Source organism: Melanostigma gelatinosum, assembly GCF_949748355.1.
Source record: "Melanostigma gelatinosum genome assembly, chromosome: 21".
NCBI lineage: Eukaryota > Metazoa > Chordata > Actinopteri > Perciformes > Zoarcidae > Melanostigma > Melanostigma gelatinosum.
This window is the reverse complement of record NC_136654.1, coordinates 9,736,055-9,753,640: the sequence shown is the minus strand read 5'-3', so window position 1 is coordinate 9,753,640 and position 17,586 is coordinate 9,736,055. Positions and strand designations below refer to the sequence as shown.

General features: G+C 44.5%; 2 protein-coding genes across 3 annotated transcripts in view; both read right to left on the bottom strand.

Annotated features, from left to right (window-relative positions):
* Nucleotides 1-1,141: 1,141 nt before the first annotated feature.
* rac3b (Rac family small GTPase 3b) lies at nt 1,142-12,665 on the bottom strand. The gene is made up of 6 exons (XM_079292796.1): nt 12,525-12,665; nt 9,211-9,282; nt 8,114-8,231; nt 7,053-7,115; nt 6,340-6,499; nt 1,142-4,788 (listed from the first exon to the last, which is right to left on the bottom strand). The coding sequence occupies exons 1-6, from the start codon at nt 12,557-12,559 to the stop codon at nt 4,658-4,660; spliced, it is 579 nt and encodes a 192-aa protein (XP_079148922.1). The 5' UTR covers nt 12,560-12,665; the 3' UTR covers nt 1,142-4,657.
* Nucleotides 12,666-14,609: 1,944 nt separating this feature from the next.
* lrrc45 (leucine rich repeat containing 45) overlaps nt 14,610-17,586 on the bottom strand; it is a 20,587-nt gene continuing 17,610 nt past the window's right edge. The window contains exons 16-17 of one of the 2 annotated variants that reach the window (XM_079293342.1): nt 16,377-16,524; nt 14,610-15,994 (exon numbers count right to left, since the gene is read on the bottom strand). In XM_079293342.1, the coding sequence (XP_079149468.1) occupies nt 15,795-15,994; nt 16,377-16,524 (348 nt within the window). In that variant the 3' untranslated portion in view covers nt 14,610-15,794. The remainder of the gene's footprint in view (nt 15,995-16,376; nt 16,525-17,586) is intronic. The other variant, XM_079293343.1, reaches the window with a different exon arrangement.

Sequence of the window (17,586 nt, the reverse complement as noted above, 5' to 3'; positions counted from 1 at the left end):
CCTCCACACAGAGCTACAGGGCCGTGCCTCCTCCATACAGAGCTACAGGGCCATGACTCCTCCATACAGAGCTACAGGGCCATGGCTCCTCCATACAGAGCTACAGGGCCATGACTCCTCCATACAGAGCTACAGGGCCATGACTCCTCCATACAGAGCTACAGGGCCATGACTCTTCCATACAGAGCTACAGGGCCATGACTCCTCGATACAGAGCTACAGGGCCATGACTCTTCCATACAGAGCTACAGGGCCATGACTCCTCCATACAGAGCTACAGGGCCATGACTCCTCCATACAGAGCTACAGGGCCATGACTCTTCCATACAGAGCTACAGGGCCATGACTCCTCCATACAGAGCTACAGGGCCATGACTCCTCCACACAGAGCTACAGGGCCATGACTCCTCCATACAGAGCTACAGGGCCATGACTCCTCCATACAGAGCTACAGGGCCATGGCTCCTCCATACAGAGCTACAGGGCCATGACTCCTCCATACAGAGCTACAGGGCCATGACTCCTCCATACAGAGCTACAGGGCCATGACTCTTCCATACAGAGCTACAGGGCCATGACTCCTCGATACAGAGCTACAGGGCCATGACTCCTCCACACAGAGCTACAGGGCCATGACTCCTCGATACATTGCTACAGGGCCATGACGCCTCTATACAGAGCTACAGGAATGAGTCCTGGTTGCGATGCTAGCTTCCATGTTGGGCAAAGAAAAGACATCATCCCTACAGCACTCCATAGCTTTACAGAGCAAATAGTTGTTTGCTGCTATAGTAATGCCCTGAATTTCAAATGTAGCACTTTTTAAGCAATAATATTGCATTGCCTAAAGCACTGCTAAATTTGAAAAATTATGCTTTTTGTAAAAACACAAAGACTTCTGTCCTTGTCCATGTAGCAGCTTTTCTGTCCTTGTCCAGTGAGATCCCAGAGAGAAAGCTCTGCACCCGGCTCCTTCTGTCGGAGCGCCTCTTCAAAAAGCTGCCATAGAAAAGCTCTATGGACACGTATCTGATAATAATATTTACCAGAGTTTGCTCATTGGCATTCACGTATCATTTCCTCATTCATCGTGTTGTATTTTCCCAGAGTCTGACGTTAAATTACCGTGCAACGAGTCCGCTAACTTTACTTCTGTTTCTTTAATGTTCTCACATGTTATGGGTCATAAAGAGAAACCAAAGATCAACTAATCATGACAGAACACAGAGTGCCTTACATATACATTTGTATTTAGTATCCAAAAATTGAAATATTTCACCACACAGACATGTGAAGTAATAAAAAATAAGACAAACAGTTGGAACAAGTATACAAGTCATCTTACATTACATACATACATGGCCAATGCATTTCATTATACAACCTCTCCTAAGAATTACAGTGGGTCAAATAACCAGAGAACTTCCATGCAATAGTAGATTAGAATGTTTCGCCACGTTTCTCTCCTCTACAGTTCAACACCTTGGCTCGGCAGCACCACACGACATGAGTCAACCACACAGTTTGCTATGCCAACCAAAGACAGCGTGACGGAGTAGGCCGCAGTGCTGCGTCTCACCACACGAGGGAGACAGACACACTGCGGCCTGTAACCACAGAAATGCATTTCAGAAAGGCGCAACCTGCAACACCACAAAGATCGGCCCCTTTATTGTACACTGTTAGCAACACTTCTAACTTCAACACAAGCGACTATAATCCCTTTAGTTTCAATTGTTTTAGTTTTAAGAGCTAAATATTCAGGTACATGTAGATATTCATAACGCATTCCTCTTCTAAGGATTATTCTGTACATCACTAGATGTCATGAATATCCTGTTTTGTTTTCTTTCTTTACATCCACAGATTGTTGAAAAGTCTTGTGTATTACCACAATACAATATGAAATAGTACCAAAAAACTGGACACTAAAAAACTTGGCTCAAAACAATACTGTCTTTTATGCACTGCCCCCAAACCGTGACACAGCCGTCTCACTGACACATGCTCGTCCACACACTCACCCACCCACCCACACACACACAAACACACACACACACACACACACACACACACACACACACACACACACACAGAGGAACAGAGACACGATCTAAAATAATGGGATAAGTTAAGACAGAATATTTTTAGACCCATGCAAGCTCCCCCAGCCCCAGAGGCAGAACTCAGGCAGCAGGGTGTACAGCCCCCATGTTTGGCATGCTGGTCTGTCACGTGTTCACAGTTAGACGAAGTTACCCAAAGACACTGGACTAAGATCACATGTAAGAACACGACTGTGATTATTCTTTCCACCATAAAACGACAGCACAGATCAGGTGAGACAGCAAAATGTTTTCTTTATTTGACTAAATGATCTTAACTCAAGGTTCACTCTGTACAGTCTTTTCTCCCCAGAGCCTTGGAACACATTGCATGGGCTTCATTCGCGAAGAAGAGCCGGTGGATAACCCAGAGGGCTCCATCCTCTCCTTGTCAACGAGCACCGTGAGATGCAGTTAGAAGCTCAGATTTGAACTCTCCGCCCTCTAAATAGCATCTAACTCTGTGCTGATCAGGCAGCGAGGCGCCTGAGAGCTCCGGTAAAACCAAGTGAGTGGACCTGATCACTCATCAATCTTTTTTTTGGTCTAACTACTATTCAACAGGGTCACGAGTGAGCTGTACGTTGGTGTGGAAGGCTAAATGATAAGAAGCCCAGAGCAAGTGATGAGTTCAGAGAGGCCGGGGTTAAAGGTCACCACTCGTACTTCTGATGTGGTGCTGGGTTCACTTTGTACGCTCCTTTCAGAGGAACACATTCATAGTTATAGTTCTGTCCATCATTCCTACCAGCATCCATTCCTTTGAGCTTGTTTCACAGAAGTGCTGAGATGTTTGAAAAGGCGAGGAGCACGAGCACCGCCTCGTTCCCTCCGACTGTAAATACGCTGATTTGGCAATATGCAACATATTAGCACAATATGTCCTATCCTCGCATGTATTTGTGAGTGTCTAACGGGGACCACAGACGGAGAACGCTGCAGAGGGAACCGCTCAACGAACTGGAATGGAACCGCTCGGGGCAACTCCTCACCGCCAACGAACGTCCAGTAGAAGTGTTGTTTCTAACCTGACGGGCTCAGATTGTGTCTGACAACATTATGAAGAGAACCCTACGGAGACATAGAACCTTCGTCTTTGTCTTTCACTTTGTTTGTTGTTGTGTCACAGCACAGCTATCGTCTGTACGCGCGGCCGTCGAGTCCAAGTCCTCCAAATATTCAGCCGTGACATTTAAATCTTTCAGATAACAGTAAGCTGCTGTCTGTCCTCCTCCACTCACACTCTCACGCTGTCTTCCGGCAACAAGCCGCCTCTCATGAGACGTCAGACCTGTGGCTGCACAAAACATCTACATTTTACCCAAACTTTCAACTCGCAGGAGGCGAGTGTGTGTTGGTGAGTTGTGTCTGAAGAGTATTTTAAATGAATTGTTGTGGTGCTGCAGAGATGTGCTGACCTACACATCATCTTCTACACACTGAAGACTTTGTTTGATCCTCTCCATCATCATTTTTCAATAAAAATAAGATAAATGATTTGAAAATGATCGTTTATCTCATTTTTCATCTCAAATCATATCGCAACATCAGAATAATAGCTAAGAGACAGTTTTCCAGGATGGTTGAGTTTTATTCAGACGTCTCTCTTCCCTCTCCATTGGGTTCTTCCATAACGTTGTCAGGCACCAACAGTAATCTGAGCCCGTCAGTGACTTTTAGTGGACGTGTGTTGGCGGTGAGGAGTTGCCCTCGCAGCATGGTGGCGACATTGTTGTCCCCATTAGTCACTTACACACAAACATGGGGAAGTAGGGAGCAGGTTGAGAAATGGAACTAGACTTAGACTCGGGTCCTCGAAGGAAAAGGCTCAAAGATGGACGACAGCTGTGCAGTTGTGTTGAAGCACTTTCTTGTTTCTTGACTCGTCAGGTTCCTGAAATCTCAGCATTTACGTTATTACTGGTTGGAATGATGGGCCAAAACTACAAGAAGCATTTTGTCATGAATTTGAATTTCCCTTTAACTCATCACTCTCATTTCTTGTGAAAAACCCAAATGACTTCACATCTAAGACGCCGTGCTCTATGTGTGAAGTTTAGTGAGCGCAGGCAGCAGCGTCATGTTTTTTCACTGTCAGTAGCAACAGATTTGTGTGCATGCCAGTAATACGCATTGCGTCTGCGCATGCTGATCTTAGATCAGGAGCTGAGGGTAACTTCAGACCTGAAGGCGTATTCATCGTTCATCTCGTCAACAGTGCATTAATTCAAGCAAGCATGGCGGAAAAGAAGAGATGTCGCAGAATGCAGTAAATAGAGACCTTTGTCAGCCCTCATGGCAACTTGATGTGGTTCTATGAGTACAAAGTACAAGTGGACAGTCAATGTCTTTCACAGAGAACCTATGAGCCTATTCAGTTATGGTAAAAAAATTAGATTAAGTTTACCAATGTCGCTTTGTAAAAACATCAATATAAAGAAAGCAATCTCAGCAGTGCACACTCACTCTCGCTCGTTTCCTCTCATCCTCTCAGAGAAGTAGTGGTTGTTGTACATGGTGATGTAGTGTCGTGTTGGAGCAAGGTTTCCTCCTCAGAACATGGTGCACCTCTTCCCCCTCTTCTTCACAGGCGGAGGGCAGAGCACGGCTCGGATGGCCTCGTCGAATACCGTCTTCAGGCCTCGCTGGGTCAGCGCGGAGCACTCCAGGTACTTCACGGCGCCTGAGGAAGGAAGAGGGCATGATGGGAAAACACTTTAGGGCGTCGGCATGCTTCAAATGAAGTGTTTGCTGGATCCTCTAACAGCATCTGAATCCTCGACATCAGAATTGGGAAGTTGTGAGTAACGGTAACGGCCAGATGTCCTGAGGATGCAAAATGTGCTCAGGAAGAGACGGAATATGTGCACCCTTATCCCGTAACATGTATACGAGGGTTTGAATAAAGACATATTATCAAGAGTTTGGATATATTTTACTTTTTTGGTTTCATTTAGTTTTAGCGTGACTGTGAGGAACTTTTAACTGATTTACCTGAAACAGTCCCAGTTGAATACTGATGCCTTTATATGAGCTGGATCAGATAACGAGACCATCAGAGAGAAGACGATTTATATTTCTGTCTATTTCTACAGTTATTCTTGATGCTCCTCATCGGAGCCACCGGGTCGGATTCTGGTGAAACCAGATGAACTCATGCAGGTTCACCAGAAACTCCTTCAGCTCAGACTCCAGCAGAGACCGGTCCACCGTGGACGGACCCAGATCCTCCAGCAGAGACCGGTCCACCGTGGACAGACCCAGATGCGGCTTCTGCAGCCTTTAACCTGCAGTCGGAGCTCCGGAGGGAGGAGGAGAGCTTCATGCACGGCAGCAGCATCTCCTCCACCTCATCCTCCTCCAGGAGCAGAGCTTCTCCTCCCTGGGAACCAACACCGACACCACTGGAGGGAGGGGAGGCACGGGAGATCCAGAACCAGGGCTGAGCGGGACAGACTGCCAGACTGCTGTAGTAGAATGAGGTTTTACTACAGGGACTCTGGTGCTCTTAAACACGACCTCTTTTGTCCACTGGACCACAGAAATCAACAGAAAATGAAAGTACCTCGTAGTAGTTTAAAGCAACGTTCCCCTTGACTTGATCTCTAAAAAGAATACTTCAACACTCATTCAAAGATCCTCCTACCAGCGCCTCTAAAGCCCACTTATTACCATGTTGTAACTGGTTGAGTTACGTGTAGGCGGCAGCTTCCAGGTCTGAAAAGTGAAACTTACATTCTCTCTAGTGTCCAGCAGGGGGCGACTCCTCTGGTTGTATAGAAGTCTATGAGAAAATGACTCTACTTCTCTCTTGATTTATTACCTCAGTAAACATTGTAAACATGAGTTTATGTCTCAATCTCTAGTTTCATGTCTTCTTCAATACAGCATGATGTTCATTAAGTACATTGTGGTCCCAGGACAGATTCAGGCTAGCTGTTTACCCCTGCTTGTAGCCTTAATGCTAAGCTAGGCTAACCACAGCCTGACTCCTGCACTTCATCTTGGAAACCTATTTCCTTCAGTCTTTGATGTGGATCCTCTTTAGCTCATCATTCTGACCTCAATAAGAAGTGAAATTGCCTTGATGTTGACAATGCAGCACACTTACTGTATGATAACTGTACAAACGTGTTGTTGTTATTTGATCATTTGCTGCAAAAACAAAGGTAACTAATGACTGAATCGTCATACAACACGTATGTTGTTGTGCCCGTGGCACACGCGGCCTCACCAATCTCTCTCGCCATGGCCAGGCCCTGTGGGTAGGTGATGGGGGAGAGCTTCTTGTCTCGCAGCCTCTCAATGGTGTCCTTGTCATCTCGCAGATCCAGCTTGGTGCCCACGAGGATGATGGGTGTGTTGGGGCAGTGGTGTCTCACCTCGGGGTACCACTAGGCACCAAAAACACACATTCACATTTGCATATGCAAAGGACAAAGTGAGTGAGAGAGAAGAAAGAGAACGGTTAGCAGATACACAAGCAGAGCGACGAGCGCCTTTCCACTGTGAGTTGTGGAGCTCGGAGCAGGTTTTTTCTCCAATAGATCGGTCTGATGGAAGCATAGTTGTATGAACACAAAAATCATGAGGCAAGGTAGCCTCCAGTCACATGCCATGAGAGAGTCTACAGAGGGAGGTTGGACCTTCAGGGAAAGTGTGGTTTCATACGAGAGCGTCCCATGATGCTCAGCAGACCAAACCACGGCCGGGCCGTCACGCTCCCTCTGCAGAGTGGTTGGACTCGTTCAGGCCTCGCCTCACAACATGTCTCTGCACCACATCCCCTGGGGGGGGGGGTCAAGTCCAGACCGTTCTAAGCCGAGGTCTGAACGAGCTGGGGCAGCGGTGTGATAAGCCAGGTGGAGCAATAGATGTGCCTCCTTGTGGTCAGACTCGGCATAGAGGGGGACAAAGGGGGGGGCGTTGGTCAGTCAGCGTACTGACCTTAGCTCGGACGTTCTCAAAGGAGGCCGGACTGACCAGGGAGAAGCATATCAAGAACACATCCTGGGAGAGAACCAGAGAGACGGCTAGTTGATTAGGAGATCTGTGTGTGTGTGTGTGTGTGTGTGTGTGTGTGTGTGTGTGTGTGTGTGTGTGTGTGTGTGTGTGTGTGTGTGTGTGTGTGTGTGTGTGTGTCAGCTCTCTCTTCATTATGACGTTTTAAGTCAAAGAACACTTATTTGTTTCTCTGTTGTTCTCACGGAGAGTTATCTCAGACAGACATCTTCATGTTATTAAGACTCTTCTGGTTGTAACTACATGGAAGATTATTCACATTATTGTTGAGCAATAATAACTCACTTTATCTTGTTGGATCACTAAATATTGTAGGTATGACTTTGTTTCATTTAGATACACAAGGAGACATGTTTGTGCTTCAGAGTGTTCCTGGGACTTAGACTTCTGATGATACGAGCTCACCGGCCCTCTGAGGCAGCACGGTGGAGGAACGCTGTGTTGTAGTGTCATGTATGTTGTGTATCGATAAACAACATGTTTCCAAGTTTCTTTAACATTCGATTATTTGAAGTAGGGGCCTGATAACACTCGTCCACATGCATAATGTAACGACTATCTGTCCACCATATTCATTCATCTACACAGGACATATATCAGCAAGTAAGTCCATCAGTATGGAGTGATGTATGAATCTCCATGAAGGGAAGGATGTGTCGGTCAAAGTTTGTAAACTGTGTGTGTGTGTGTGTGTGTGTGTTTGTGTGGATGTGTGTGTGTGTGTGTGTGTATGTATGTGTGTGTATATATGTGTGTGTGTTTGTGTATGTTTGTGTGTGTGTGTGTATGTGTGTGTGTGTGTGTGCGTGTGTGTGTTTGTGTGTGTATCTGTGTGTGTGCGTGTGCGTGTGTGTGTTTGTGTGTGTATCTGTGTGTGTGTGTATGTGTGTGTGTGTGTATCTGTGTGTGTGTGTGTGTGTGTGTATCTGTGTGTGTGTGTGTGTGTGTGTGTGTGTGTGTGTGTGTGTGTGTGTGTGTGTGGATACCGTCTGTGGGTAGGACAGTGGTCTGAGCCTATCGTAGTCCTCCTGTCCTGCTGTATCCCAAAGGCCCAGGTTCACTGGTTTCCCATCCACCATCACATTGGCAGAGTAGTTGTCAAAGCTGCAGGAGGGCAGATACGTCTCTTAGTGAAAGGCAGGTGAGAGGGAGCACATCAAACCACAACATCTGGCTTCTGTTCCAGTAGTTAAAGAAACACATTCTACATCAGGATGACTGATAGTATTTGGTGCAGTCGCTCCGTACATCGAGATGAGGAGGAAGACACATTTTTAAAGGAAGGTTTGTTTCAAAGGACGTTTTTGAGAGCGTTCAGTCGCAGCTCAGTTGTCACCATGTGACCTTTGGTCGCGTGGTGAAGGTGTCTTGACATTTTCCATTTTTAGGTCATTGACGTCAACTGAGCCATTTGTGTGGCAACTTAGGTGAAGACGGTGAGATAGCCCACTGTGGACGTTTCTAGAAATAGCTACTGACTCAACCTGGAGTCTGTTGGAACTGATGTTTCTGTAGTTTCTGAATGACATTTGTAGCTCAATGTTTATGGGTCACATAAGCAGTTGGGAAGGTCTGTTTTTGACAAACCAAAGTGCCGATGCAAAAATATTCCTCGTCATTCCTTTGCAACATTGCCTACTGTGTTACGGTTATTACACCCAGAGATATATAACTGATAGCTACCTACCGCAGTACAAACACCATGACACGCTCATATTATCTCAGGCTATGCATCACAGCATCCTATAACATGTAGGGCTGCGAGAAAATATCAATACACATAAACATCGCCATATTTTGTGACACTGGATTGACTCCCAAAAACACTGCATCGACTTTTAATTGACAGTTTACATGAAAATATTGGTGACAGACAGCGGCACAGATGACACAAGTAGCGCTGTGATGTTGGATGTTGACAGTTTTCCTGAAGATAGATGTTTTTTAAATCTCCATATATTGAACGGTAACCTGTGTATCATGACACGCATCGTATCTCAGACTCTTGCCAACACACGGCCTGAACAACACGAAGCCGCTGCTCATCAAGTGGCTGAGAGCATGTGCAGTGCGTGGTACTCACACAGTGGGGATGTATTCTCCAGGGAAGGCATTGGTGGTGTAGCTAATCAGCAGACAGGTCTTACCCACAGCCCTGAGGAGAGAGGGACAACAGACGACACATGAGGACAAACCTACAGTGTGAAAAGAGTTCCTCAAATCCTGTGTGGACTTGGGAGAGTATTCATGACTGTATGTGTGAAAGAGATTCAAAGCAGGCTGCTGCTCCACTCTGTTACTGTGCCACACAGACACTGGCCTACATTCATGTCGCCTGAGGGACATAGTAGCCCCCTATAATAACCCCCCCCCCCCCCCCCACACACACACACACACTCCCCCACATGCACATCCTACCTCTCCTGCCCATAAACAGTACACATATCACCCCCTCCCCTCCTCAACCCTACTGCACTGAACACCAGGCGCAGGGTGCTGCACGGATCGGTGGTGGCGTGAAATGGGTATCGACTGTGCGCTCATGCACGAGGCAATTCGCGACTTTTGTGCGCATGTCTCCGCAGACAAAGCAAATGGTGGTGACACACAGCGCCACTATGTGTGCGGGCGCCGTGAGACTGATTTGAGGTCAGTGAGTCTCTCTGGTTGGGATGGAGGATGAGAAAATAACGACGAGAGAAGGAGACGGAAGAACTGCAAGACATGTCGTAAACGCTGCTCTGGTGATTTTAAGAGTTGAGAAAACGGGTGCAGCAGAGACCACGATATCTGGAACTTCAGTCCCCATGTAGTCAAGCTACAAAAACATCGGATCCTACACTTCCCACAATGCAACTTGATATTGTGTATCTGCAGAGTGCTGCAGGAGTGACATATTTTTGTAGGCCAACCAGAAAGTTAGCATCAGGACTTGGATAATTGGTGATATGTGCACGTTTTGTTCGGCAACAAAATCTTCACTCTGAAGGGCAAAAATGCAACCTCACTTCCTGGTTTGAGGACTCCCTCCTGCAGCACTCTGCTCCGTCTATCTAAGTCTATCCTTCTCAATATCAACCAGGAAACACGGCTTGAGTCTGACACTGTAACAATGCTGTGGGTTTATGTTGTGGCCATCAGTTTGAAGTATTTCAGCGTTAGATTTTAAATTAAAGAATAGTGCTTTGTCCATCCGTTCCCCACGGTGGTTGGTTGTACGGACTACAATTCCCGAGAACCTCGGTTGCTGTTGCTATGGTGAAGGCGCAAATCAGAGCTGCAAGACAAATTGAAATACTGCAGGTGGGAACAAACACTGCCCCATAGCTGCACAACACATACAAAATGAAATTCTCTGAAAAGCATAATTCTGTGATTGGCAGGGAGTCGTGGTTGAGTCTCCACTCAAATTGTTGCAAGTTTGAAAATTCACACATATCCAGAGGCTTTATGCATCTAATAAATGAATGTATGGAGACATGTAAGGACAGCGACTGGAGGAGTCTGAGCAGTTACACAAACAATCACACACAGCGATATTATCCACATACATGGTCAGTATCCACGTTGCTAGCAAGATGCAGCTAGTGTCTGTGCAGCTGTACCAGGCGGCAACCTCTGGGTCTGAAAAGTGAAGTGCCTTAACGCTGCATTCTCTCTAGTGTCCACCAGGGGGCGACTCCTCTGGTTGTATAGAAGTCTATGAGAAAATGACTCTACTTCTCTCTTGATTTATTACCTCAGTAAACATTGTAAACATGAGTTTATGTCTCAATCTCTAGTTTCATGTCTTCTTCAATACAGCATGATGTTCATTTAGTACATTATAGTCCATTTAGAGTCAAATAGACCATAAAGCAGGGGATGCTTTAGGGCGGGCCGTGTTTATTCCCTTTTCTGTGTGTTTACCATTCATGTTAATTGTAACATTCTGGTCGTCTAATAATGTTCTATTCAGCAATCAGTTGTACTTACCTCCACCCTCTCATGTCACTACTGGTTGCCAAGATGGTTGATGGCCAAAAACAAGATGGTGACGGCCAAAATGCCAAACTCAAGGCTTCAAAACGACAGTTCCTTAACCAGTGGGTGACGTCGTGGAGACTACGTCCACTTCCGAGTTTATGTACTGTACTTAGGCCTTTTTAATAGCAGATATTTTGACTTGTCATGGAGGGAAAACACAAGTGTTACAAATATGTGAAGAGAAAGAGCAGGAGCCTTAAACTGAAGGAGCTAAATGGAATTCAGCCATCATTCAGTGCATTATCCACACACATGCTTTTCCTACAAATGTATTCTGTTAAAATTTGCCTATATTGGCTGTTTGGGGCAAATAAACATAAACTGCCCAACAGTCTAGTGTGCAAATCTGCAGCGTGTACCTTGTGAACACACCTTCACCAAACACAGAGCAGGCACGCTCCACACACGGATAAAAACCCACGACAAAAACATAAATTTGTGAAAATAATGCAGAGCAAAAACACCGTCAGACCCCCCTGCCTGGTTAACACCCATGTCCTTCCTAGTTTGTAATGCAGGCTTTTTGCTGTGAACTCTTAGTTTCCAAGCCCATGGTGATGACATCATCAGGGTTGTTTATGAAGGCTTTAGGGAGCAGCTGAGTGGTCCTCCCAATGATGAATACACTGAGCTTGAATGGGTGAGATGCTGCTTTTAGTGATTTGTGACGTCTTAGAATTCCAACAACAATCTCTTTCTGCACAGATCATCTGTGATTAACATCAGAATCACAAGGCTGAGAACAGCCCACATTCTGAAAAACGCAGCAGTGGAAACATGTAATTCAAAGTCGATATTATTTAGTTTCAGCATTCTGACTTTAATCATGAAAAAATATGACTCGGGCCTATTCTTAATTTCTCTAGAAAATTACACAAATGGCTCATTTTACCCGCATTAATCTGCACCCAGCAATGGTATGGAGGTCTTAAAAGAGAACTGAAGAAGAGCCTGTCTGTGCACATGAAGCTAAATGTGATCTGGGTGCAGTAAGAAAGGCACGGTGTGTGCAGAATGAAAGCATCGGGGCCTGTTTGTCACTGTCAGGGCCACAAATTCCTTAGCGTGCATCAGCACTTCAGCCTGCCTCCAGTGGCCTACGAGGCGTGTAGGTGTTCCCGCATCCGCTCCTAGCGTCACAATGGACCGGAGGTCACGATGTGGGCGAACAGATTGCACTCACAAAGCAGATAACTGCGGATTTCTATCGACCATTGTGGAGCAGACCGCAGAAGACCGGGGCGACGGATCGGTGAGCCCCTCGCCCCTTTACCTACATAGCATCCTCCCATCACCCATCCATCCGTGGACGCTTCGTCGAATCACACGAGAAAATGTGCTGGTGTCGTGTTCGTGTAAGCGTGCTCTTACCCGTCGCCCACCACCACACATTTGATAGCCTGCATTTCGACAGGAGCTGGAGGCTTTCAGGGAGCCGGCGTTGGTAGTTTAATAGATCCGACAGTCTGCACTGAGGTTTCGGATGAGAGCAGCGGGCCAGTCCGCTCGGCGATGGAGCCGCAGTGAAAGAGGTCGATGACGAGCAGTGCCGAGCAACTCCGGAAAGTACCGAATGTTTTTAAAGGCACAGAGCACGGAATAGAGGAATCCCAGCAGAGGAAGAGAGGATTCACGTTTTCTACTTCCGTCTCCGCCGAAAAGTTTACTGAGCACACTGCTGCTAGTCTACAACACTACTACTACTAGCCTACAGTACTACTACTGCTAGCCTACAATACTACTACTGCTAGGCTACAACACTATGACTGCTAGCCTACAATACTACTAAGCTACTACTACCCTACAACAATACGACTACTGGCCTACAATACTACTACTACTAGCCTACAACACTACTACTACTAGTCTACAATACTATTACGATTAGCCTACAACACTACTACTAGTACTAGCCTACAACACCACTACTACTAGTCTACAATACTATTACGACTAGCCTACAACACTACTACTACTACTAGCCTACAACACTACTACTGCTAGCCTACAGTACTACTACTAGCCTACAACACTACTACTACTAGCCTAGAGTACTACTCCTACTAGTCTACAACACAACTACTACTAGCCTACAACACTACTACTGCTAGTCTACAACACTACTACTACTACTAGCCTAGAGTACTACTAGTACTAGCCTACAACACTACTACTACTAGTCTACAATACTATTACGACTAGCCTACAACACTACTACTACTAGTCTACAACACTACTACTGCTAGCCTACAACACTACTACTACTAGCCTACAACACTACTACTACTAGTCTACAATACTATTACGACTAGCCTACAACACTACTAGTACTAGTCTACAACACTACTACTAGTCTACAATACTATTACTGCTGCTAGCCTACATACTACTACTACTAGCCTACAACACTATTACGACTAGCCTACATACTACTACTACTACTAGCCTACAACACTACTACTACTACTACTAGCCTACATACTACTACTAGTCCTACTACTAGCTAACGTGACGTTACCACCACCACTTCTACTACTACAACACCACATGAACAATTATTAGCACGGAATGGTTGATGAGTATATATAATTATTCTAATACAAAATACATCAATTCAAAACATAAACAATCAAAACAAATGTGCCTAAATCCGCATGGTAGATCGGAATTATGACTTTTGAAGACAAAACTCTGACAATGAGTCAAGATGTTTGTGCCATTTTGGAAATAATATTTCTTAAACCTAGATGATAACTGACTTACGGTGAGTATTTTTTATTGCAGTCTATACTTGAAAAGTATAAACTCATGAGGTCCCTTAGATCTTCTTCAATGTGCACTAGTTTAAGTCATAGTTTCATTCCTGTGCCTTTGATTTATTCTCACTGCTGCACTTTAGTCCTTTATTAAATGAAGTGCCATTTATCAATGTACTAACTGTACTGAAACGCCATTCCTCTATTTTCATTCAACTTTAATAAATATTATTTCCCTCTTAATGTTTTGAATGATTATTAAATAACAAATTGTTTCTGTGTCTCTGTATTTAAATGCTGCTGCTGCTGTGAGGCGCCTCCCAGTGCAATAGTTCACATCTGGAACAAGTGTGGTCTTTGCAGTCGGCATTTAGAAACTTGCACTTCCAAATAACATCCTAATGAGCAAATGGAAGTAAATATGGGGGCTGATTATCGATGGTCTCATTTGAGATGCACGACCAGACCATACGCTTGATCAACACTGACATGAGAAACATGTCTGTTAGAATGATGTTTCCTCCACAGTGACCTTCATAGGCTTCAAATGTACAGGAACCATCTTGACAGTTAAAGATCTTTGGCTGTAATTTCAAGACCCAGTGACCTCATACATCCCCGCCCCACCAACACACACACCCTGACTACTGTCATGTTATCTGTTGATAGAAGAATAGACGAATCCAGATCAACTGCCAAATCATCCACACAAGAAAAATCATATTTATTTCAGAAATAACCACATTTAACTGATATAAAAGAACACAAATAACAAATCAGTGAAATGTTAAAAACACACCTGAAAATATAAAACACAAATATCCATCACATATCTGATTCAATATCACGATATAAAACTGCAATTTGCATTATAAAAAAACGCGTCCAGAGTTTAAGTAGGACTTTCTTCATTAAATGATTCATAAAAACAGAAGACAACATTTTGTGAATCAGCCTTCTGCTCTCTGTGTCTGAGCTTTGACAAATATATACAATATATATACAATATATACAACATAAAGGCAGGTTTGAACCAAATCTCCAGTTTTCATTTGGACTGGAGAACAACAGGATGGGGTGGACAGCAAAAACAGATATCGTTCATTTTCAAGCACAGTACATCTCAATTAATGAGCGCTAGAGACACGAGAGAGGGAATCCTCTGGAACGATGATGTAGAGTTTAGACAGAGCTGAGGTTGTATCAAATGGAATGTCCTTTCAACAGCAGTCTCGTCTCAAATCAAATATCTTGCACTCTGCATGGTAGAGCGATGTTCCCGGATTGTGTTTTTACTCCTTTTCTTCTTGCTGTTGGTTAGAGTCCTGCGTTGCTCCCTCATTTCAGAGAAGAGGATCTCGAGAGAATACAGAATTTGGACCATCATGTTATTGCTGTGTAGCTAAAAACTGATGTGTGACCAATAGAAGAGATAAAAAAACCATGCGTTTTGAAACTGGAAATAATCTCACCCACCAGACAAACGTTAAAAACAAACCACCAGCGAACAAAGGGTAACAAATCGTCTACTGGACTGGTAGCAGCCCCTAGAAGCGGAAGTGTTCATCACTCCACTGGTCGGGGAGTACAAACGTACATTTCACCCTGAGGATGGCAATCGATGAAATGTCATGGGATCATCCGTCCCTGCAAGAGCATTAACGTGCTAAATGTATCGAAAGATCTACAGAAAGCATCAAAGTGTATCTCACATGTAATATCCGTCCTCTGGGGCCATGAATGACTTTTTCAACCCGTCATTTCTTGACTGGAACTGCACATTGTGTTCGGTATCTGCCCTCACACCCTAGACAATCATGATTTTGTTTTGTATTCTTCCGACTGTCCTGAACTGTGCGGAGTGAGGGCTCGGAGGATCCAGCTGTTATTTCTTGGGGCTGCTGTAGTGTCCCAGAGGTGAGCCCTGGACGTAGGCGAGGACGGCGCTCTGGAGGTAGCTGGCTCTGTGGGCTTCGTCCTCCCTCGTCCTCTGGATCTCCGCCTCTTTCAGCCGCAGCTTCTCCAGCATGGACGACATCTCGCTCTCTTTGTCGAGCAGCACCTCTCTGTGGTTACTGCTCAGCGCTGCAGGACAGCGAGCCACAGAGGGAGAATGGTATGGAAGACAGGACCACAGAAAACAGTTCATATTTCAAACATAAAACATCTGACATGGTTACGGAACAAAATATTACATTCTCAACAAATCAGTAAAGTATCTTTTTTTCTGAACAAAGAGTCAAATCGCTGGTTGACCTGGGTAATCCTACTTTGTTTCAAGTAAGTTGTTGCACATGTATCTTGTATCGGGGCACGATACTGATGTTAATACATTTCTTAGGAGAAACAGATTTGAACTGGAGCAAACGACCCAAACAAGTATTGAATCTTAAACTAATTTGACATGTACTTTCTTTTGCAGAAGGGAAACATAAAAAGACTAAAGAGATAAAAGAGAAAGAAACACCTTTAACCTCTCTCTCCAGAGCACTGATCTTCTCTTTGAGTCCTCCCTGAGCTGTTCTCTCGGCCTGTAAATGTCCAATCTGCTCCTGCAGCTCCACCTTCACCCGGCTCACTTCAGCCACCTTCTCCTGGTCCTTACCCGCCAGCTCCTGCAGCAGCAACATCACAATCATTTTCATTCACTTCTGTCTGCAAATAAAAGCCCCATTCATTTTCTCATCGACAACTTCAGGTGACTGACAGTTCCCTCTCTTCAGATGGACATGGAACTCTCGGATGAATCATCATTACAAAGGATGAACAGCTGTGTTAGAGAATATCTGCTTCTTTCATAACAATACAAGCCTCTGGACATCAGACCGGAAGGAGGGAAGTCAACGACAAAAAAACATCAAACATCAAATGTCTCAGCTTAAAGGGACAGTTCACACCAAAATCAAAACTACATGAATTCCCTCTTACTTATAATCATCTATCTAGATCGCTTTGGTTTGAGTTGCCTAGTTTTGGAGGTATTGTCCGTAGAGATGTCTGCCTTCTCTCCAATATTATGGAACTAGATGGCGCTCGGCTTGTGTGGCAAAAAAATAAATACATTTAAAAACTCAACAGCAGTGTCTCTTTCCAGAGATCATGACCTGGTTACTCATACATACTCACTGTGGACAGTTTCATGTAGGAACTCATTTTCTTTCTACTGAACCACACCCTCTAACTGACTGTTTACAATGATGAGAACCCATAAAACCTATTGACTTGGATACACAGTATATATATATATATATATATATATATATATATATATATATATATATATATATATATATACACATACACACTGTATATGTCCTTTCCTTCTCCACACATTTCTCTTCCCATCATTCTGGTACAAGTTCATCTTGGTTTTATTTGTCCAAAGAATCTTTTTCGGTTCAGTCTTTGTCAGATGTTTTCTGTTAAAGTCTAATTGGTCTTCCTGGTCTTCAGTGTAACCAGAGGTTTGAACCTTGTTGTAAACCTTCTGTATCTAGATTCATGAAGTCTCTTGAATGTAGACTTTGCCTACCTCCTCCAGAGTGTTCTTGACTTCTGAAGGGGTTTTTCTTCACCAAGGTAAGAAATGTGCAACCATCCACTTCAGATGTCTTCCGTGGTCTTCTGGGCTTTTTGGTTTTCTTTGAGCTTGCCAATGAATTCCTTCTTTTTAAGAA